The following is a 23,849-nucleotide window of genomic DNA, read 5'->3' as shown; positions in this document are numbered from 1 at the left end:
CTATGCATTCCCCAAAGTGTTCCCCATCCCCAGCTCTGCCAATGCTGCCAGCTCCAGGGACATTCCCTCTGCCCACAGCAGATTCCTTTACAGCTTCTGCTTTACTGTATCAATTCATGACACAAAAAAAGTTCCTCACCTGGCTTGTTTATACAAGGGAATCTTAATTTGAATTCACTTTCACAGTAGAGTAGCTAAATACCTGGCATACCATAGTATGCCAACTTGATACAGAACATCCCTCCTTTAAATTTGCCCTCTCATTTGCAGGGAGAATGCTGCTCATTTTGAACAAGGAGCACTTCAACTCCCAGCAAATGTCTTGCATTGAAACTCCTATAGATAAAACTTATCCAGAGTATACACACATAATTAATTCCTGAGAGTCCCTCAGCTTCCAGACTCAGCAGCCTCTCATCATGCCTAATCCAGCAAATCCCAAATGACTTCAGTAAACAGGTTATCTTGCTGATGTGAAAGCACACCAGCAGATTTTACCAGGAGATGCCAGTGGAGCATCGCTCCACTGCAGCAGCTTATGGAGGATATTCAGCAGACAAAATACACATCTATTTTGGAGCCCACCATTTCACTGTTATGCTTATTGTTGGGGTGATTTGTCACCCAGAACAGCTCTTCTGAAAACAAAGAAATGCTGTCCATTTGAACACACATAAAATATTAAGTATTTTTTCTTTTACACTGAAGGGGTCATAGTCTGGACTGGTCTCTCCACAGCCAGGTCTGAACAACCAAACCCAACTCACACACCACTCTGGACACTGCTGCTACATTCCTTTGATCCCAGTAGGAACTAATTTCAGCTTCAGAGCCTACTTCCTTTTAGATGAGCTTTACAAATAAGGATCAGAAGCAACTTTAGACACAGATGAACAAACCACAGAAAGCTGAAGAGCATTTGACACTCCAAACCCCAGCATGCAGCATGGGGGGGGTCTCACTTGACCACGCCACATTCCACTCCTGCTAAGGGCAATGCTGAGCTTCTCAGGACAAGGCCCTGACCAGAAACCCCAAACCTCAGCTGAGGTTTCTCACTGACAGAAGCTGGAACACCCTTCTTCCATGTATCAGAGTGCTCTGCCTCCAGCTCTCTGGTGACTTTGGATGAGGACCATCCCCAGACTCAGCACCTACAAACTGCATCACTGCATTTGGAAGCACACTGGAGAAAAACCTCTTACAACAGTGTGTAAGGCAAAATAAAACTCCAGGGTTTCTCTCCAAAACCCTGCACAGGGCCAACCTCACCAGCAGCAACAGCTGCAGCCTGACTGTGCTCAAGGAGCAGCTTTACTTGATGCCACAGAGCCATCAGCCTAGGGAGCCCAGGGAGCCAGCACAGCCCTTCTGCCACGGTGCAATGGGATCATCCCCCGCAGCCACATCCATGCACAGAGACATTTCAGTGCACACAGCGGGTACAAGTGGCTGTGTGTCTGTCTGGGCATGCAAACTGGTAATCTCATGTCAGCCACTAAAGACAGAACACAGATGTGACAGCACATAAGCCACCTAAACTATGTTCAACAAAGAAGCTGCCATAATCCCTCTCAGACATACTCTGGGTCAAGTCCAGCTGCAGGCAAGGATTATGAAAAGGCTCCCAGTGGCCTTCTGGGAGCTGCATATGATCTTCATGTAGATGCACTCACACACGGCACAGCTAGTTCAGTGCAAGGTTGGCACTGTTCATTGAGTTTGCAAGCTCAGCCAGTGAAGCCAAAGGGTTTGCAATTTCCATAAAGTAAGTTTTTTTTCGCCCTTGCTCTTTCAGGTCTTAAAGACACACACAGGAACAAACAAAAGAAAGTCAACAAACAAAAATCCAACCACAGCACTAACAAAAAAAAAATGCAATAAAACCCTCCTATCTTAAAGCAGAAAAAATTATGGAATACAATGGACTAATACAACTATCATTTATATGGACGAATGATGAATATTCATAGCATTTGCCTTACTTTTCCTTGTTGATTAAGTATCTAACTTAGATTCCTACTGTTGACAGAATTGCACGTCCTAAAATTTGTACAGGATGACAAGTATCCACCTAGGGTTAGTGCACACAGCTACCCTGACCAAGCTGTCCAGATTTAATGATTATTCTAATAGTACAGTTTTGTCAGAGAAACTACAGTTTCAATTTTAAAAAACATAAGATATTAACTGTGAACTGCAGCACACAAAGTTAGCAAATAGCTGTCAAAACAAGAAAAAAAATAAAAACCACAGAAAAAACCACACCCAAAACATTTTCACCAGTAAGATCCTTCAGAAGATCAAGATTCCAGCAAATTCATACAGTCAATAAGTGACAGAAGAAAACTATACTAAAAAAAAAAAAAACAGTTTTTCTTAAGTTTTGTGACTTTACATTAGATGACTTTTTGTTGCTCACAATCAGAAACAGCAGTGACATACTTCCAATTTTTTTCCATTTTGGTCTGAAAATTGGGAATTATAGTAAAGACTTTTAATAAAAGGAGAACCTGTAAAAATCGAGAGAAAATGCAACTAAATGCTCAGCTGTATTACAAAACTGGCTTTGCTCTGTGAAATTGTTGTTTCAGCAAGAAAAATAAAAGATAATAAGACATTTATTCTGGCTACTGAAAAATACAGATGTTAGTCCTAGATCATATCCTGTTACAAACAAAAGCTAAGGGAGGGGAGAAACTTTTAAAAAGTATTGGAAGTCACAACAGCTTTTTCACAGAGACAGAGAGAAGCAACTTGAATATAAATAAGTGTCCAAAATAGGTCAGCACTCTTTTCTTGGCCACTGAAGTCTGATACTTTTCACTTGAGGTTATCCTGGCCGGTGGTGGCACACACACTGCAGGGACAGAGGATGAGGGGACAGAGGCTGAGGCCAGACGTGGCCATGAGCTCGGTGGCAGTGGCAGTGCCTGGCACAGCCCCGCAGTGCCCAGCACTGCCCGAGCACTGCCAGGCACCACCAGTGCCCACACGCTCTGTGCCAGTACCTGCATTGCCCTGGGTGGAATTGTTTCCAACCTGCCCTCACTCCCCTCCAGGAGTGCTCTGTGTGCAGTTTTGACCTCATCAAGGAAGAGGTGTCATAAGAACCAGGGTGTTTTCCACAGCCCCACGAATTCAGCCCCGAGCATCCCAGGCACTGCCTGGCAGGAAGCTGCTCTCTGGCCAGGAGAGGATTGGGCCCTGCACCACTCAGCTGTGGTGTGGGCAAAGCCACTGGCTTCCCACCAAAGGTTACAGTCCCTTAAACCAATGCAGAAAGCAGTTTTAGACCCAAAAATCAGGCCATGAGGTGCAGAGCATGCACCTCAGCTGCTCTGCCATTGCTTCCATGGGGAAGCTGGTAGGACCATCAGGCTGCAAAAGAGCCACAGATTCTCTCTCCCTCTTTAAGGAAAAAAAATGAAGGAACAAGTTATTTCTACAGCACTGAGAGGCAAGCCTGCCAGTCCAGCCTCGGCAGCATTCCTGTCTAGCTCGGCTTGTTTACCACCAATAAAAAGCCCATTAGTTGCACAATGCGCCTGTTTAAAATAACTCAAAAAAAAAAAAAATCATCACTGGCAAATTAGTAAGACATTAGGACATGCAGACACCTCAGCATGGTGTTATGGAAACCACAGAGGAGTCAGACTTCCCTCAGGAGCTTTTCCCAAGGAAGACAATTCCTAAGATTTCTCTCCCTTTGAGTGGGTCCATCTAACTTTGAAGGGCTCAGCACCAAAACGCAGCAGTCACCCAGTCAGCTGACCCAGGATTTCCAATCAAATGACTTCCAGAAAAAGTAAATTTACCAGGCTCCAATGCTGCTGGTTTGCACTAATGAGAGCACAAGGTCCCTGCCTGGCACAGGGGCAGCCAGCAGAGAAGGCTGCAATGGCCTGAGGCATCCCCATAATTTCACACCCCCAACCAGGGTCTAAACCAGCAGCAGCAACAGCTGCTGACTCAGCACTCCCCTCCCCAGCCATCAACAACCCTGCTTTAAAAGCATTGCTCATGTAAAGGCAAAAGGAGACATGGGGTGAATCATAAGCTGCCCTCCTTTAAGGACTGGTCACATAACAGCTAAAAAAACAAAAAAACAAAAAAACACCACAAACCAAACAGCTCCCAGCTCAGTCCCTGACCATTCTGTGACAGACACAAAATCTGTCCTTGCTACCTGCCACACACACCACTGCTCTCCAGCTAAGCCCACAGCAGCACAGCTCAGACCTTGCAGGCAGGGCTTATAGTGCCTCTTCTCAGCACTGCCTCCAATTAGTGCAATTCAGGGGTCACTCCAAAGCTAACCCCATGGTACAAGCAGTGCAAAGAGTGGAGGTCTGCCTGGCTTCTCACATGCCTCCTCAAGCACCCAAAACCCAGGACACAAGGGCAAAGGGGGAGCAAGTTCAGGAAGGTACTGTCCTGTGGATTTTAGGCAGAAGAGCTGAGGATTTTTACAGTACTGTCCCTCTCAGCAAACTCCTCTGGATGCTGAGCAACCTCAGGAACTGCTTTAAAATCAAGAGTAATACTGGTTTTCCTCTTGAGTCCAGCCAATTTACAAGGAGGCTGCCCCAGGGGAATTGCCCAAATCCATAGCATTGCCACCGACCAACATTACCAGCTAGGGATGATCTGAAGACTCCAGTTTGCAAGGATGTAACCCGATTTCCTGTCTCACAAAACAGTGGGATGTCTGTGACTCCTCTGCAATTTCTGCCTTTCCTCCATGTCAGCACCTGTGTGAGCCCCACCATCCGTCTCCTCACCCCCTCAAGAAGAAGCTCCTTTGGGAGCATGCCAAGCAGAGATACGTGTCGGGGACACTGCATTTGTGAAACAGGGTAAGGATTCCCTTCTGATGACAAGGGGATTTCAAGAACAGCTGCAAATATCCAAAGTGATGATTTAACTTTTCACAATAGAAAACTTTCTCTTCCCATGCTCACAAAAGAGAGAATGTATTTTTCAGATAATGCATTCAACCCTCCAGATTTGTATGAATGAAAATGGGGTCACACAAACAGGTGAACAAGCACTGAGCTAAAGCCTGGGTGAAAGTATAAACTCTGGATATAAATAACAAAAACATTCATCACCACAGAGGTTCCCCACTATCTGCATTACCTATGTGACAAACAATTCTGCTACAGAGCCCTGAACACCAAAAATTCCCAGGGAAGACCCAAATGCCGTATCAGAAACACTGACCATCTCCAGATTAGAGGACAACAGCTCACTGCCTGACATCCAAGAGAAGAGCTCCTCTCAGCTCAGGAAGGAGAAATCAACAACCAAATCCCCTCCCAACTAACATATAAATTCAATTGGGACTTGATGAAGACAACAAAGGAGTAAGAACTACAACTAAATTAGTACCCAGTGTTTTGGCTGGGATTATAAAGATGCTCAGTCATCAATTGTGATCACCTCCATCTGGAAATGGATGGGAACCACTCCCCTCCCACAGAAACAGGGTCTCTGTTTATGAAACCTGTACTGTGATTTTAAAGGTGCACTCAGGAACAGTTTTCCTACTGCCAACTAACACCTTCCACAATGGCTAAACCAGTAATGCCAGCAAGGTTACAGTAAGAAAGAGTTTAACTATTGAAGTTCCTACCAGAGATGGTTTTTAACAAATAACAACAGAGGATGCTTAAAATGCAACACCACAATGGCCAGTGACCCACTCTGCTCTTCCCTACTGCATCCAATGCATCCAGAACAGTTTTGGGGAGAGAGCAGGAGAGGTGACTCCACTCCAGCAGATCTCACACCAGATAAGAGTACCACAATTGTCTGTGCCCTGGTGCTGCCGGGCAGCACGCCAGCACAAACAGCGTGCAGGTGCTCCGGCTGCTCCCACAGCATCACAGCCACGTCCTTGGGGTGGATCCAGGCCATGCCCTGCCAGCTGAGCCACACTCGACCATCTCTGGTGCTCATGGCCATGGAAACTGAGCTTTGGTTTGCCCTTGTTAGGCTGGTTTGGGGTGCAGGGCCAGCACAGGGGAGGTGGGTGAGGGTGCAGTCCCCAAGAGTCTGCAATAAAGAAGATCTGTGTGGCTGTCAAGTGTGAGGTCTCCTGGGAACAGCCCTTTTACTGGGCTCCAGATGCTGTGGAGTGATTGCTTATATGAAGGCGGGGGAGGCCTCTTTACTGTTTCTCATTTCCTCTTTTTTTTTGCTTTCCCCCCCCCATTTCCTGGTTTTGTTCAGAAGCACAAGAGAGTCATTCATCATTTTTCTTCCAGCACAAGGAGCGCTCTCACCTCCCCCTCACCCCTAAATCCCTCCCCACCAGGAAAGGGCACGCGTTCTCCAGCCAAAAAGGCTCACAGCAGGGAAGGCAAAGCTCCCCAGCTCCTGCAAGCAGCTCCAGCACAAAGAGCCACATTCTCAGCTGGGTTCGGTGGGTGCCAGCCCCCAAAGGGGGAAGGCCAGAACGCAGCAGCAGCAGAAATGCTAAGTCAGAGAACGGATATCAGCAGAGGAGGAGAGCGATTCACACCAGCTGGAATTATGATGCAAAGCAGAGAGGAATTACATGCTGAGACAACAGACAGCACCTCAGTTAATTGGAGAAAAAGAGCCAAGACATAAAGGTCCACATATGTCTCAGCCCACATGCCATAATGGTCACTCGAGTCACTGAAACCTGGGAAAAGCTTCCTTGTGGACTTGGCTCCCCCACTCTCTGGAAAGTGGATGGGCACTGGTCCAAGTGCAGTCCAGGCACTGGATTGGCAACACTTTACAAGCCACCAGCCTCAGGTTTGGAATAGGCTTCCAGCAAAGCCCTGTTCAGTCTGCAGGAGGGGAGAAAGGGAATGGCTATAGATGCAGACATTTAACCCATCCAGAGGGTCGACACCACCCCCAGGAAAACTTCTTTGGAGGGCTCTGCTCCTAAGTCCACTTTGGTTCTCAGTCACACTGCTCTTTCCACAGCTTCTTGATGGCTTCTCCATGCCCTGCCTGGGGGAGAGACAGTGCCAGGATAAAAACATCTCAGTACAGCTCTAACAAAGAGGATCTCTCTTTGAACTAAAGAAAGAGCGATTAGGAAAACCCCAAATTCTTGCACACCTTTTTAAAAAGGAACCATGCGTTTTCATGAAAAGGAGGACAGTGCAAACACCTGGGGTCTGTTTGGGGCTGTTTGCTTTGGCTGATGACCTGAAAAAAAAAGGGAACTAAAACTGGACATACAGAAAACATTCCAGGTTTTGGTTTTGTTTGGGTTTAATCGCAGCAGTAACGGCAATCAAGTCAAAAAGGCTGGCTTACAGTCAAACCCAAGGTTTCTTTTTGGTCCTTTTAGAAGGAAAAGAAATAGAAGATTGTGGTCAGTTCTGGGGCCAGTTGGGTGGAGGGAGCCTGTGTGCCAGCAGCTCCACCAAGGACGTACGTTTGTGGCCCAGTTTCAGCAAGAACTGGAAGAGCAATGACAACACAAGCCACCAGGAGCTTGGCCATTTGGGACTAAAATCTTCCACACCCACTGAACCAGAGATTCTGCTGGCTCCTGCAGCTGCTGCTCAGGAGGTTCATCAGGCCCAGAGGGATGACTGTGCTCCTCCAGGCTCTCCCCTAAACACCACCTGCTGCTTTTGCCAACTGAAATGTCAGAGTTTTGCAAAACCCCATGTGTTACAGTGTGGAAGCCCAGACAGCCTGGGTTCACCTCTCAGAAACAGGAAGAGTTTGGGATGAATTGTCACGCATCCTTGGATCACTGGTGGCATGTTCTTTGGCATTGCTTTTGAGAGTGTGGATATTCATTCCCTTTTCTTTCTTTAAAGATGCTCAAGTGGTGAACTGTTTTAGCTGCTGGTCTCCCTAAATATCTCTGCAAGTTTGTTTTGAGGTTCCTTTGTGCTCCCAAGGAGAAATGTCAAGATATCAAAGTTACCAGAATAAAACCTTAGTTTTACCTTTTGTTTTCTTTCAAATGGTTTGGCAGCCAAATCAAAAGGATCAGTCCCAAGCAGGAACCAACACGTGGCTTCCATCATATTCCAAACCCAGACAGTGTCACCTCCACAGCTCCCAACATGCTTGTGCAGAGCTCTGCCCGACCCTCCCAACCTGGCAGGAGTGCTCCTTGACGGCTCTTCTCACTGGATCAATGAATGGCAGGTTTCAGCAGGTCTTCACTGAGCCAGACAGGTCACAATAATCCTGCTAGCACCCTGCTGAAAATATGTGAAGTACATATGAGACCAAGCATGGGGAAGATGAGGCTGGTAGAAACAGCAAGAAAGCAAGAAAGAGGAAGAAAGAAAGCACAGCACCTCGTAGCAGGAAAATAATAAACTTGTTGACCAAAAAAACTGCAATGGGGAAAAAATACAGGGTTCTACAGGGAAAAAAAAAAAAAAAAACAGCAAAGGAAGAAGGCAAGAGAGTCTAGGATGAGCATGCTGACATGAATGTACATGGTCAGCATGGGTATAATGATGCATATTTTCTTCTTGGCACTAAGGGAGTACCAGAGGGCCCACAAAAAAAGCCTTTTGCAAGCTCTTGACTACTCCCAGGTGGAGCAGGTGCTGAGTCATTCCTTACCCATCAGGCTCTCATCCCACAAAAATCCATACTCCTGCTATTGTAAAAAGTATTAAAACAAGCATTTTAAAATCCCAGGGAATTTTGCATTGGAGCCTTTTCCGTGGTTTTCCCTCCTTGGCATCTTCAAACTAGGCAACACGTGGCACCATCATCCAGTGCTCATCACTGGAGCAACCAGTAAGCTGTTCAGTCTAAGGAAATTGCTATCCTAAGGTACAGTCCCATTACTGAATCTTCCAGGACCAAAGGATAAGCACGCCCAAGAACAACACACCCAGCTGTACCTGCCTCAGTTTCCTTGACTCCCAGGTGGAGCTCTTACTGTGCAGCAGAGGCTAAACAGCCAGTCTGTGCCTAGGGGCTGCAGAACCACAGTCGGGGAGGAATGAGATTAATTACATGAATAACAAAAAGCCGGATGCCAGCCACCAGCCCCCACCCCACACAGCTCAGCGGGATGCAAAAGGGAAGCAAGGAGCTCAAAACCCAGAAGAGCTCCCAAATGAAGCCAGTCTTATCCTATTTCAGCTACAGACCTGCATCTTGGCCTTCACAAGGGCCAAGAAAAGCCCTGCACATTTTCTTTAGAAAGGAGCACAACAGTGAAAAGCCCCCAGTAGGAGAGTTTTCCTTTCAGTCTGACCTGGACCATCCTGTGCATCCGCCACGAGGGCACAGCCACCGGGAGCCAGCTCGCCCGCTCAGAGAGGAGAAAAGGGAAGTTAATTTTTGCAGCCAAAAGAAAATAAGGAATTCTTTTCAGATGGCAGGAATGTAACCGTGACATTTAGTCACTTGCTATTGCTGCTTCCCGGCTGTGTCTCTCTTTCCTGTCCAGGAAAGCCCCTGGACAGAAGCACCCTCCAGGCAGCATTGCAACATATGTGTCCTCAAACTCTGGTGTCTAATCCCACTCTGTGGCCCCCGCTTCAGGCCCTTGGGAAGCAGGGGTGGTTTTGGGGAGATCCAGTCTCGCTCACCCTGTGCCTTGGCTGGCTTAAACGGATGTACGTGTCTGTCTGGGAAAAGGGCAAACCTGCAATTCTGGCCCAGGGTCTGACCCCAGCTGAGAAGAGCACAGCTCCGCTCTCTCCAGGACATGTCAGCCAGGGCAGGATGGCAGCACTGCCCTGCACTGGGCTCAGATCCGAGGGGAACCAACACCACCTCTCCAGCTCTGAAATGCAGTCATTGACTCTCACAATGGGGAAATCACATTTGCTTTGGGTTGAGCTGTGATGATGGGTGACCCTATCTGATGGCTTTGCAGCACCCCCAGCCTAACTCCACCACAGGAGCAGTCTGATCTGCACTGTCCTAGTCCCTGGCAGGCTGTGGCTACGTGTCCTCCAGGCATAGTGCTGCTTCCACAGCTGGAGAAAGGAGAGCATCCCAGCTGGGGTTACTCCAGCACAGGGCAAGCTGCACACCTTGCACAAGCCCCAGGTACCGGTGTCAGGCAGTCAGACCTGAAATCAGGTCACGATTTCAGGGATTTCCACAGCTCAGCCCAGTGTGCTGGCTGCTGACAGAGATACCTTTGTCACTGTCTGACTGCACTAACCCATCCATCCACAGCTATTTCCAGGGCAAAACTTTAGTAACTTCCCTCATCTAATAAGAGTCCACTGCTTCAGCAGCAGAGTTGTGAAATCTTAATGCACGCTGCACACAGGTTGTCAGGATGTGGTTTGCATGGCAGTGGGCCGCCCACAGTGGGGTGTAAACATTCCCACAGGAGCATTCACACAGTCAACACTGAGCTTGATATCCATCTTAAACACGATAATGATGGAGCACTCACACACTCAACACTGAGCTTGATATCCATCTTAAACATGATGATGACGATGGAAGACAAGCAAGATGGATAACTTAACTGCCAAAAATGCCATTTCACCACAGGATGCCATGGAGGGTATGTGCATTCAGTTGACTATCCAAACACAGGCAGGGGAAAGCAAAAAGAGAATAACTGGAAAAAAAATGCACAGCAAAACACAGACTCGGTTAAATATTTATGGGGGCCACTGCATTTCAATTACAAGCAGTTTTTTAGGGCAGCTAGGGCAGATATTTTAGTTCTGCTAGGGCAGATCAGCTCCAGGGCACAGGATACTGCTGACAACGACAAGCCAGAGGCTCAATCCTTGAGCACACCCCGTAGCTACGGATAAAAACAGATCTGGGCAGGGCTGTGCTTCCCCTGGGCATAGCCCAAGTGATGGGACCTCCCTTCTCACCACAGCTGAAGCCTCAAGACACAGGACTGATGTACACAGACATCACTGTGGGTTTGTCTGCCTCCCCCAGCACTTGAAGCCCCACTGCTGGAAGTCAGGGCAGCTCACCAAATAAAGAAGACACCTCTGTGAGCAGCCTGTGCTTTGGAAATCCCTGAAATCGTGGGCTGAGAGGTATCAGCAGCATGACGGATTTCCATAGCACTGTTCCCACCTCTCAAGGCTCACTCCATACTCTTTTCATGAGTTCCCAATTTGTCATCACTGGCTGTGATGCACAAACCTAAGGCCAAATTATGAATGTGACAGACATTTGGCCAGGTTCACCTACTGCCCCATCATATCTGCACTGCCCAAGCACCTTCAGTGCAGTCTGAATTGGCAAAGGTCAGTTTCAGCATGTGCAGGACCTGCCTAATGGCCAGGAGTAAGGTAACAAATCCTTGAAACCAGAGTGATAAAAAGAATAAACAGAAAAATGGAGGAAAGCAGAGACTGAAATCCACAACAAACCTTAGTAGAACAACAGAAGCTTTCCAGTCATCTGAGATTAGAAAAAACTATGTCTGCATTTGCATTTTTTACTCTTTGTACAGGGCACATTTTGTTAATGCTAGAAATTGTGTGTTTCAGTCCTTGTTAGCTCATTTGGCCATAGTCCAGGTTGAGGGTCACAATTCTCAAGAGGGCTGAGCAGAAACCATACCACTCTGTGACGTGGGACCTGCAGGAACTTTGCCACCTCACTGGTCAGCTTTCTCGTGTTGACCTCACTTCATCCAAAAAATAACAAGTCAAGCCCAGATCACAAAGGTGGGGCTGAGCAGAAAGGGGGGGTCAGACTCATAATGAGTCTGTCCAACCACAAGTATCTGAAGCAATGCTCATAAAGCAAACACTGGAATGACCAGCAAGCAGTACACCTGCCCTTACCAGCAGGGCAAATCTCAAGACAATATCAGCACTTCTAAAAAGGGATTAAAATAAAAGCACATTGAGTCCACGGACAACATTTGTTTAAAAGCCATGTGAGAGGTGGTAAATTTCTGCAGGCTGACACCCCCCCCCCCACAAACATAAGCAAGGGAAAATTATTGGCTCTGGGCTCCCAAAATATTTACTCAGTCTAACATTACTCTGACTACACTCGATCAAACATTTCCAAAGTCCCATGCCACCACAACTCAAGTGCAGAGCACCCTTTCCCAAGGGTATTTCCAAACACTTCATTCACTACCATAAAAGCCAACAGTGTCCTTGCAAGGTAGGAAACTCATTCTAATGGGGAGAGGAGGCTGAAAGTGTTCAGCCTTCACTGTGCAACATCCAAGGGTCAGATCTGAACACTGCACTAAACTGAAATTGTGGGAGTAATTACAAAGCCTAGACGGACAGCCTGAACTGAGCAGGAAATAAGAGGCTAAGAGAAGACTGCATTGTGGAGCAGGCTGGGGTGTTTAAGTGGCTGCAACTGATCTAAAAATTTGGTTTAGATCTCATCTGGCCAAAAGCCACATCTTTGGAAGCACATCTGGTGGAGGATGTCAGCATACTCTGTGTGTTTCCTCACAAAGGCTTGGAATACCAGTTGTTATTTTTAGTACTATTTCCATTTCTTCATGTAATGAGTTCAGTTTCAGGCAACCCTGGAGGAGCAGGAAGGACAAGTCCTGTAATAAAACTAATTAATTCATGTGGAATTTCTAGCCACTATTGTGAAAGTGGACAAATTCCTCAGTTCTGAAAAGCTGCCCAAGTGGCCATTAATCTGGCTGTGGTCACAAGCAAGATTCCTGTGGCCTCCTGCAACACCCAACCAGCCCCCAGGACAGAGCCTGCAGAAACCAAAGTGGATGTTGTGATTTCCTCACACCGACTCCCACAGCCCGAGTTTTACTAGACAAGACAGTTGCTTCAGAGGGCTCCATGCCAAATTCCTCCCCATGCCCACAGACCAACCATGCCTCAGTTATGTGCAGAGAGGTCTAGACCTTCCTAGACCTCCAAAGTCAACGCAAAACAGGCATTTTGGCTTTATTCAAAGCTCTGTAGACCAGTTGCTTTCCACCTGCCCAGTCTTGGCCATGCCCTCAGCAACAGGTGCCCTGAAAGGAACAGGTTTGTCCTGAAAAGAACAAGTTTGTCCTGAAGACATCAGAAGTTGTGTTCCCATCACCCAGCTGGGTGTGCAAGGAAGTTGAGCTTTACAGATCCCATATGCAGTCAGTGGTAAGCTGGGCTCCTCTGCAGAGAAAGAATCTAACCAACCAAAATCCCTGGACAATGCACAAGAATTAATGGCATCTGAAAGCTTGGGGTGACAGGTCTGTGGAGTCTGGCAAGGAAAAAAAAGGAGAGAAAACACTGATTTTAGTTGCTAAAATCAACAACAACAAAATTACTCAGAATTCCCACAGTGAGCTGACCTGTAAGAAGGCACCATTTTGCTCTAGTCTCACTTTTCTCTCCCAGGTCCAGAATGCTCTTTAAATTCAGTGGTAGATTGGTGGGTTAGCCTCTAATTAGTACCTGTACTGCTGACCAAGCATCCTGTCCCAGAATGGCAATATTCCCTAAATACCACTAGAAAACCAGATCTTCTGTTCCAAATGATCTCTGTAATAGTCTGTAACAACCTGAATTTCTGCCTAAACAAAATCCTACCCAAACCACCCCTGCAGAAGCCATAGAAGCAGTCCTTTTCATTATGGCCAAAAGAAGAGGCACCCTACCAATCAACAACTCACCAGTCACCTCAGACTGAGCAGCAAGCACTCTTGAAGAAATGGATGTCAGATGCTCACCCTTTTCTAGTTTAGAAAACAGCAAGGAGAAGACAAAGGAAAGAAGGCTTCAATCTCCCACCAAGCCAAGAGAAATTCATCAGCTTGGACTAAGCCTCCTACAACTAGCCAGGAGAGCTGAGACCAGACTTCTGGCTGAAGTCTAACCAGCCACATCATACCAGGAAATCTTGCTGTAGTCTGGAGCAAAAATACCGGGCAAAGCTTTATGAATTTTCATTATATTACAGGACATGTAATCCCACACATGTTGTTATGCAAGTGAGGGCAGTGCACTGTGTGTCAATGTTGTAGACACCTTTCATCACAAGGACAAGCTGCAAGGATACAAAAGACACCTCTAAAATTGCCTCCAGCGACTAAGGTGTTGAAAACATTATAAATTTCAAGGGCTGAGCATTAGAAATACCCTTATCCCACCTGAGCTGGTTTATCTGCAGAAAACAGTAAGAAAAAGCAGGGATTTCAACACAGTCCAATTCCCACCAGTGCTTTGTGTCACTCTCAATTACAGTCCAGAATGAAATACCAAGAAATCATTCCTTGCAGCCGGCAGAATTAATGGGATCTTTGACTACAGAGAGCACCAGGCATTGAACTTGTTCCCTCACCAGCCAAGAAGCACAGAGCAGCTTTCTTCAGAATAAAAGCTGCAATGTCAGAGGACAGTTCAAGGCTTATAAAAGTGACCTGATGTCTCCCAATATTTCAGTCCATAACAAAGGCACCTAATTCCTGATCCTTTCCTTTCTTAAACAATTTATTTCTACCATAAGCTGATACAACAAGAGACTTCATCTTCCCACTCGTATCTCACTAAATGACATGTCTGGCAAAACACTGAGCAGAAATCAATCAATAATGCAATCACAAAAAGCAGTCAAATGCTGGGCTGCAGCAAAGCTCTGATAACTGTGCACTAACCCTTTTCTCTTCAGCCTTTGCCTGGGATAGCCATCACACCACATGTTCTTGTAATTAGGCGTCAACTCAACATTTTAATGAGGTCACACTTGGGCAGTTTGTGAATGAGAATCACCTTCCAGCTTGCTGGCAGTGTCTGCTGAAAGTAGGCAGAGATGTTTCAGTCGGACTTGGTCTACTGAATGTAATTTGTCTTTGTAGAAAGAATAATAAGACTAGATTTGGAATCTGATAAACTGGGAGAAAACTCACCCTTTCAGAAAAGTGAAGATTCAGTTGGATAAATTTCTTATCATGGCTCTGTGGGTCCAAACAAAGACCAAGACCTGTACGACAGACATGAGAATGTGTGTGGGGAATAAAGTGGCACACGGCTGCCACGACATCAGCTCAGCAGAATAATGAGCATAATATGTTAGAACCCCTAGCAAGGATTTGTCCTTCTCTCACAAGTCCACAGGAGGACCATGCAGCATGGGCAGCCTCCAGTCCCACAGCACACTCAGCACCCATGGGGCACCACGCTGTTGCACACATGTTCCACAGCTCCTTCCCCTGGGAAGACACCAGTGCAAGCCTCAGGACAAACTTGCCCCTTCTGGCAGATGCAAACAGAGAGGACAAGTTGGAAAGCCAAGCACAATGTGTTCAGTGTGTGCTGCTGCTAAAGGACACCGTCACAGGGCCACTGATTCCAGCAGCACCTCCCCAAGGGAGAGCTGGGATGAAGATGGATGGAAGTGATAGTGGAAGCAATTGCAATGGCTTTGCATCTCTCTAATACAGAAAGGATCTGCTAAGCAGATACTTGATCACAGTTACATATCTCACCCCAATTCAAGGGAAGAAAACAGGAATTCTTATGCCTGAAAACTCACTACACCGCCAAGCTCAGTCTTCCTTCTGTAAAAGAAATGTTTTATACAGCATCTTTACATTCTACCTCGGCCTGCCTCTTACTCTGTCTGCTTAGAGGAAAAGAACCTCCCTGAAGGAATCCCAGCAGGAAAGGCAGATGTCACCATGTTCAGAAAGCTTAGACTTGTCCAATCAAAATAGAAATGCCAAAAATCTACCAATGAAACTACTTCTTCTCCTAGCTCCATAGCTCAGAACACATGACCACGAAAAGCAGGTACAGGAATGCTGCTGGCTGCTGGGATAAAATCCTGCCTTCACAGATCCAGCTGTGTTTGTGGATAACAGCAACAGCTGCCCATCGGGCAGATAAATTAGACCCAGATGATACTGCAGCCAGGTCTAGTACAGAGCCATACACAAAGACACCTCTCACATTCCAGTTTTCACTGTTTTGCCTCCTGAATTGTTTATCTCAGCTCAATTCCTGGATGTGGATAAAACAAACGACATGGACTTTCTCACAGACAGGGCTTCTTGCTGTTCCCTTGACAAATACCATGCTCAGTGAGTATAAGCCTGAAATCCAGAGGAAAGGAAACAACTGCAAAGGGCAAGAAGGAAACAGATCATTTGCCAAGGGACAGCATGAAAACACATTTCTGCTTTGGGTCAGAGCCTTGAAATCTTCCCAGGCTTCCCTCTCCCTCCAAACCACCATTTTCACACCAGCAGCACTCTCATCACGGCTAACTCCAGTGGGACTGTGGCAGGAGGGTAGCATTATTTCCAAGAAGCCGCTTCACAAAGGTGTTATTTGTTGTCTTAATTCTTAAAAGATGACCAGGTTAGCTCTTGAGCAGACAGAGCTGCCACAGACGAGCATCAAGACATGGTCCACCTACTGGCAAAGCCCCAGAGGCAATGAGGGCAGATGAACGGTGTAGTTTTCTCATTCACCTATCATCCCTCCAGCTGTTACTAATTGCATTTGACTTTCCATAATCTCTTCCAAGGCAAAGGGCTGTGCAGACATTCGGCTTATCCTGGGCAGAGCTGCTGTGGTGGCTATGGACATATCAGCACACTGCTGTGCATTTGGTTCTGGTAGTCAGCTTCCCTGGCGTGTGGTAATGCCCAAGCCTGCACAAACCCGGCTGAAAGGAGATGGAAAGGAAATGATTGCTGCACTCATAACTCACCTCCCTCTTGCTCATGTGCTTCCAGCACAGGATGAGGGGACACTCACAGCCTGGCTCTCCTCTATTCCTCACCCATGTTTCAGCAATGCAGTACTTCCAGGACATCCACTGCTATATTGGACCCACCAACTTGATCGACAGGGTCAGAATTTGCCAGGGTGGAAGGACAGATACACACATGCACATGCAGATCATGATGGATGCTTCATTTCCTTATAAAAGCAGGAGAAAAGCAGAAGTCTTCCTGGCAATGCAGTAGAAATGAAAAATGCATTCATAGCATTACTAGCATGGTTTTCAAGTTGCTGTTAAAATTCCAGTTACATTATGCTACCTCCAACCTCAGAGTCTTCTGTGTTTTCAAGCAATACATTAAACTGTCTTTTAGCAGCTGCCTGCCAAGGGGAAATTAAGGTTTTGACATCTGACCTGTAAGGAAGGATGTGTGGCATTTGGAGCTACCCAAATAAGGATTTTAGCTGGATGCTAAAACAAGCTGTGTTTTTAACAGTTAACTATTTTGACGCTGTTTTCATGTCATGGGAGTTCAAAGTGTGGACTCTGGTCAGGTGAGTAAGGCAACTCCAGCCCTTCAAGTTCAAGTTTGCATGGAGCCACATTCTTTGCACACCTCTCTTTCCCTTTGGAAAGGTTACTTTGCACTGGCATGGACTGAAAAAACACATTTGTCTTAACAAATAAGTAAGTGAGATTCCAAAGCAGGACTCGTTAGCTACCAGTGGGTTTTGAGACATATCTAGTAAATTAGTACAAGCATACCAACAACAAAGTAATACTACCAACACAACTGAACTGAATTGGGAAAGGAAAAAAAAATTCTCTTAACTGATCAGCTTTGAACAGCAGTTCAAGAACCATTTTTTTTCAGAGTGTAACAAGTTTTATTCCTAGGATCTTGTCTCCATTAGGAGAAAATATGTTCTTCAGCTGTTTTCATAGCTTGGGCAAGACAATCTAGGGTATTTGCTGACATAATTGAGATCTGCCCTGCTGCACCTCTTAGCATAAGTTCCCACCTAGAAGCAGCACTTGACATCCTGCTGGGCACCCTGCTGCACCTTGAGCCAGTTCAGGTCATTGATCTCACACTTGTTTTCTAGGGCTAGCTTGCAGCAGGACTATCTCCTGAACCAGCCTGCTCTGACATAAGGTGAGAGCTGAACCAGCAGAAGGAAGGGCACAGGACATGGGAGCTGAGAGCTGGACACCACCACACAGGCCCCTGATTCCAGTTCATCATGGCTAAAACAGAAGGCAGGCTCCCCACCCTCTGGCTGGGATTGGAGGGGTTGAAAGACCCCAGTGCTTCCTAAAATGCCTCTCAAATCACACTGTATCTACAAAACCCATATGGCCACCTTAGGCCTGTTTTGAATAGAAGGTGGCTGCAGGAACTGAGACATTTTCTGCCAGGACACAGACTAACACAATTAAAAGACTGTCCTCAATCTGCTCCCTGTGTCCTGGAGGACCTTGTACACATCATTTACTCCATCTGCAAAACACCATGATAATCTTGCTGAGGTGCTGGGAGGATAAACACACTCAAGACCAGCAGGAGCTCTGCGAGCTCAGCATACACAGTAACAGCCCTGTCCCCAGGTCAGGCAGTTCCAGTCAGAAGTACAGGAGTTTGTTACACCATGACCTGAAACAAACTGCAATGGAACATGGTCTAGAGGCACCAAAACTACCTAAAAGGCCCTGATCTCTGTAGATGCTGAGTCTCCACCTCACTCCCACCATTGATGGTGGTTGATGCACTCGCCTCCCCAGGGAGGGTAGAAGTTCTCAGACTGATTTCCACAGACTGCTGCTATTTTGTTCCAACATTCCCAACATCTCCAAAATACCCAAAGTCTGTTGTGCAATAAGCAACATCACTTGCTTCTTAGCTACATGGTGGTTTATGTTACTTTCCGCCTACAACCATTTCAGGATTGGCTTTACAGACCTTAGTGGAAGACTAAACAATGCTGGAGCCATAGCAGGAGAATTTGCAGAGTTTTATTCCTTGTTTTATTTCAGCAATCCTTCTGCCTCTCATCAGGGACAAAAAAACTTGCCAACCTCTTAATTTAGGAATAGCACGAGCTCTGCATTCCAGTCCTGAATCAGCCAAAGGAGCCTTTTCAAGCTGGAAAGGGGAAAAAGGATAAATACCTTTAAGCACATTTAAAAAGGAAAAAAAAAAAGGCACCACAAAACCAACCACACCAAAAAAACCTCAACACCTGCTTTTTGCAGGCAAAAACTTGCTCTTGGGGCACTCTTGAAACTGGCTTAACATCAGCATTTGAAAGCGAATTCCAGTCCTTGCTCTTTTGGGTGCCAGAGATCTTTCCCTGTCACTGCTTAAAACAAAAAGCAAACTCAGCTCCCTCATACCCGTTTAGCAAGCAAGTGCAGATGGGATCAAAGATGACAGTCTAAAGAGAAGAGTATCAAGTAAAGCTGGCATTCAGATTTTGTTTTTGTTGTGGGTTTGGTTGGAGATTTTTTCCTAACGGCTACAATAACCTGTTAAAAGTTTTGTAATCTGAAGAGTGCAAACCCTTTCCTGGATGTCCAAGCACCTCTGCCAAGACATGCTCAACTGTGAATATTCCAGCTGCATGTTTCACATCACGCTGGTTAAGGATGTGCCAGTATTTTTATTATTCACCCCCTATGGATATTACAGAGCACCACATACATTATAGGGTTCTTAAAGTGTGCTATTTATGTGTGTATGTATTATCCACAGAGATACAATCAAATAAATCACACCCATTGTAAAAGAATAAAGATAATCCAATCAAGCAAAATGCTGAGTGAAGTTAACATAATTCTGAATTAAAGTCTGTAAAAGAAAAAAAAAGCACTAACTCAGAAAATCACCTCTCAGCCCATCACTGCAATGCCCTCCACTCACCCCAGTTTTTTGTAACAGCATAAGCCTGGAAGTCAGTGCCAAATTCCTTAATCTAAATGCCCTTGGCTTCTTCTGGAGAGTCTAAAATGCATTCCCTCGACGCTCATATTCTGTAGTCAGGGAAGATTTTGCATCAACATTGTTCTCCAGAGTCCTGGCTCTCCACAGCCCTTCACAGCTGGGCAAGGGAGCAAGGACAGGAGAGGGGACAGGAGTGGGGACAACAGTGGGAGCCTGGCTGTGTGAAGCAGCAGCTTGGAACGTGCAAAGTTCTCTGTGCTGCTCTTTTTTCTTTACTCCGCTCTCTCCATCTCTCCTCCTCGAGCAGAGCAGCGTGCACAGGTACCCTGAGCAGCGTGCACAGGTACCTGGCTGCACTCCCATCCTCACAGAGAGGGAAGCCAAGAGGTACAGCCCGGTTCAGAGTGCTTTTAAATCAAGCCTCAAGAGGGGAGGGAGGGAATTCAGATTGTGCTGCTGAACTAGTTATGCAAACAGGGTCAAGAGCCCAAGTCACAGCCAGGGGAGCAAAACCAGCAAGGCAGAAGAAGTCAAGAAGGGGTGATTACAAAGGAGAAAGGGATGGTGTCTATTTCCAGAGCTGATTTGTCAATTCTCAACATCCCACGGAAAAGGAAAGAGCTTGCAGCTGATCGCACGGGAGAGGAGGCATTAATAAAACCCAGCACTGCTGTACCGGCAGCCCGAGGAGCGCTCCCTCCCACGGCAATCACAGCAACAGGTCAGGAGCCTGTTGGTGTCCCTGTCCCCGGGGCTGTGCCCCCGGGAGGCACTCCTCTTGTCCCTGCACCCAACTCCCGGAGCACGGGGGCCTGAGGGGGCCAGGACCCCCACGGGAGCTGGCAGAGGTCCCCTCATCTCCAAGGATGAGGGTGGAAGGGTGGCCATAGGGAACAGGTTCCTCACATAGCAGGGCTCCCGCAGTCCGTCAGATTCCCCCTTCCCACCAGGCAGCACATGGTCCTCCCACACCACCTCTCTCCTTATCTTTGGGGCATCCATCACCCTTCAGGGCGGTTTTACTCCTCCACCAAACACAAATCTGAACGTTCACTTCTCTCCGCTCCCCAAAGGACCCTCCCCATACCTCAGCTGCATCTCCCCGAAGTTCACGCTTATCTGTTCTGAACATGGTGGGTTTTTTCTCCTAAAAGACCCCAACCTCCAGCTGCCCCCTGGAGCAGTCCCTGCATTCCCCTCCACCTCGTTACATTCCACCCCTGGGGTTCTTGCGCCATACCAAGGAAACCTCTCTGACCCCTGAAGTAACTGCACCCCCAAATACCCAATTTTGCCCACCTCAGGGATGCGCTCACGCTTTGTCCCCCTCCAGCGCCCCTTTCATTCCTTCCCTCTTTGTGCTTCCCTGGACTTACTCTCGCTCTCCCGCAGGGATCCCTCATGTCTGCCCTCTGCGGGGTCGCTGTGCCCCGGGAGGAGCCCCTCGCGGTCACCCTTTAGGATTCCTTTGTCCCCTGGACGTTCCGGCACCCCGGTGCTGCCCCGGCGCTGCTCCGGCACACGCTCCCGAGTGCGCGGTGTCCAGCGCCCACCTGTCCCCAGTGCCCGGTACCCGGGCGGCGGTCCCCAGTGCCGGGTCCCCGGCGCGCAGTGCCCGGTCCCCGGCGCGCTCTGGTGCCCGTCCCCGGTGCGCCGTGCCGGACCCGCGGAGGCCGGGGCCGGGCGCTGCTCACCTGCGGGGCGCTCGGCGCTGGCGCCGTACTCGGCCGTGTCGCGGCGGCGGGCGCAGGTGCCCTGCCCCTGCACCAGGGCTTGCAGGGGCAGCTCGGCGCCGGGGTCGGGGTAGCAGCGCAAGCCGGCGGCGCAGCGCGGCGTGTAGACACCGCACGCCTCGGCCTCCAGGCGGGCGCACACCGGGCAGCAGCCGCAGCCCGGCTCCCGCACCAGCTCGGGGCAGGGCGGGCGGGCGGCCGGGGGGCAGGCGGCCAGGCGCTCCGCCGTGCAGGGCGGGCAGCGGAACAGCACCTCGGGCAGCGCCGGCCCCGCCAGCGCCAGCGCCGCCGCCGCCGCCGCCAGCAGCAGCCGCGGCCAGGCGGCCCGCGCCGCGCCGCGCCCGACCCCGCCGAGCGCCATGGCGGGACTGACGGCGGCGGGGCCGGCAGGTGGACGCGCCGCTCGGCCCCCCGGCGGGGCGGCGCGGGGCGGAGAGCAGCGGAGCGGAACCGGGCGGCGTGGCACGGCACGGCCCGGCGAGGCACGGCACGGCACGGCACGGCACGGCCCGGCGAGGCACGGCACGGCACGGCACGGCACGGCACGGCACGGCACGGCTCGGCTCGGCTCGGCTCGGCTCGGCTCGGCGAGGTGTCGGGCTGAGCGGAGCTGAGCGGAGCTGAGCGGAGCTGAGCGGAGCTGAGCGGGGCCGGGCGCGCCGCGCCGCCGCTGGGTCCTAGAGCCGCCCCCGCGCCCGCCCCCGTTCCCCTGCGGGGGTCGGGGCTGTCCCTCCCGGGGGGGAGCGGCGATCAGACCCAGAGTGGGCTGGGGCCAGCAGCACACAGGTTTGGGGATGGCCCAAAGAGGAACTGCGGAGTCTGAGCGACACGGGGCGAGGGCCTGCTGTAGTGGGAGACAAGGTCTCCCTCCGGGGATGGGGGTCTGCCCCGCTGAACACGGCGGGGCTAAACACGGAGTCGCGACTGGCCTCCCAGAGACACCTTGAAGAGGGAGGGATGGAGATCCTGCTCCCTCAGAGGGCTGGGGTCTTGCCTCACAGCAACACCCAGTGCTGGGAGAGGGAAAACTGGGTGATCTCCACATCCCCAAAAATGAGGGGAGCTGAGGGGTTCAGCAAGGGCCAACTCTTACCCTGCTGCCACAAAAGTGCCAGGCCTGGTACAAGCAGCCTCATTTCAGTCCAGGTGCCACCGTGGGCATTGGGGCAAACACCTGGACTCAGGGACAGTCCCAACACCCAGTTGCTCACCAAAAGTTGGTCCTGGGAGCCACCATGCCTCCATGGGAACAGGAACCTGCAGTTGGGAGAGACCTCTTGGAGACCCAGGGCACCATGCCCATAGGGATGCCCCATGTCTTCAGCCTGGCTGCCCACAGGGTATCTTGCCCCCTGATCAAAGCTGTCTGCAGCAGACTTAGCACCTCTCGTGTGGCACTGCCTCACGAGGCTGAACAAAAGGGGGGTACAACCAGAGGCACAGAGACAGGTCTCTGAGCTTTGGGGTTTTGGTATGAAATGTGCATTTCAAATCCTATCGCACTCCTTTTCTTGCTGCCCAACTGCCACATGCTACACAGAGAGTTTTACCTACAAGGGGTATTATATAGAGGTGACTTTTTTTCTGTAATAAAAAATAGTAACAGCAAAGTCAAGGGAATGCAATTGAGTTAATGAAGCTGAAAAACTCAGTTAATATCTTTGTGAGGTGTATGGTTAAAGTCAGGCACTGAGGCAGCCCGAGTTCCCTCAGCCACGAGGAAATGACAGCTTTGGAGCATTTAAAATTTGCTGGTGTAATTTTTTGTTGTTCTGGTTTTATTTTTTTTTTTTTCAAATTAAGAAAAATTCAGAATGCTGCTGTTGACAACTCGCTCAACACAACTTTTGGCACAGGATTACTCACAGCTCTGGAGTTATACAACAATATGTTTGTTTGTGAGATTGATGACTGCAGGGTTGGTTGTTGGACTGCAGTGTTCAGCATGCTCTGTGAAATCTGTGGTACGTCCTGGGACACAGTATGCAGTCCCATCCCAGTCTCTGGGTCTTCCCAAACAATAACTCAAGTTTTACAAGAGTTTAATCAATCATGGTCCCTTTCTCTGTCTGTCATTCATGCTGCAGATACCTTGCCACAGAGGAGCTACCCACTTGCTTTAGTTTTTAAAGCACACCATTGCTTGTTTGCACCTTGCTTAAGCTCGACACTGATGTTAACCAGCCCCATTTCACTTTGGAAAGTATCCAGTTGGTTTTGGGGTCCCTGTGGCAACAGCACTCGTTGCTCTGAGTGCAGGGGACTCTGAAATTCCAAGCCAACCAACATGTTCCCTTGAAATTACAAGCAAATAATGAAGAGATTTTTATTCTACTTCATGTTACAAAATGTCTTTTTATATTACAGAGCCCAAATTTTAGCCTGGGTGACCTGAGAAAGTCTCTTCCAGAAGACAAGAAGAAAAATAAATGCAGTAAAGAAGCCCAGCACAGGATTTGCAATTGTTACTGCCACAAATCTCGAAGTGGGAAAATGGGATGCACAGCCGTGCATACCAGCAGCCCTTCAAAAGCCTC

The 23,849-nt window shown here is 48.6% G+C and overlaps 1 protein-coding gene across 1 annotated transcript in view; it reads right to left on the bottom strand.

The window, feature by feature from the left end:
* The window catches only part of IGFBP2 (insulin like growth factor binding protein 2), a 58,488-nt gene extending 36,605 nt beyond the window's left edge, over nucleotides 1-21,883 (bottom strand). Inside the window, exon 1 of the mRNA XM_030277285.4 lies at nucleotides 21,274-21,883. Within this exon, the coding sequence (XP_030133145.1) occupies nucleotides 21,274-21,673 (400 nt within the window). The 5' untranslated portion in view covers nucleotides 21,674-21,883. The remainder of the gene's footprint in view (nucleotides 1-21,273) is intronic.
* Between the last annotated feature and the right edge of the window lie 1,966 nt (nucleotides 21,884-23,849).

The sequence above is a fragment of the Taeniopygia guttata genome, chromosome 7 (assembly GCF_048771995.1).
Source record: "Taeniopygia guttata chromosome 7, bTaeGut7.mat, whole genome shotgun sequence".
NCBI classification, from domain to species: domain Eukaryota; kingdom Metazoa; phylum Chordata; class Aves; order Passeriformes; family Estrildidae; genus Taeniopygia; species Taeniopygia guttata.
This window is presented reverse-complemented; position numbering and strand designations above follow the sequence as displayed.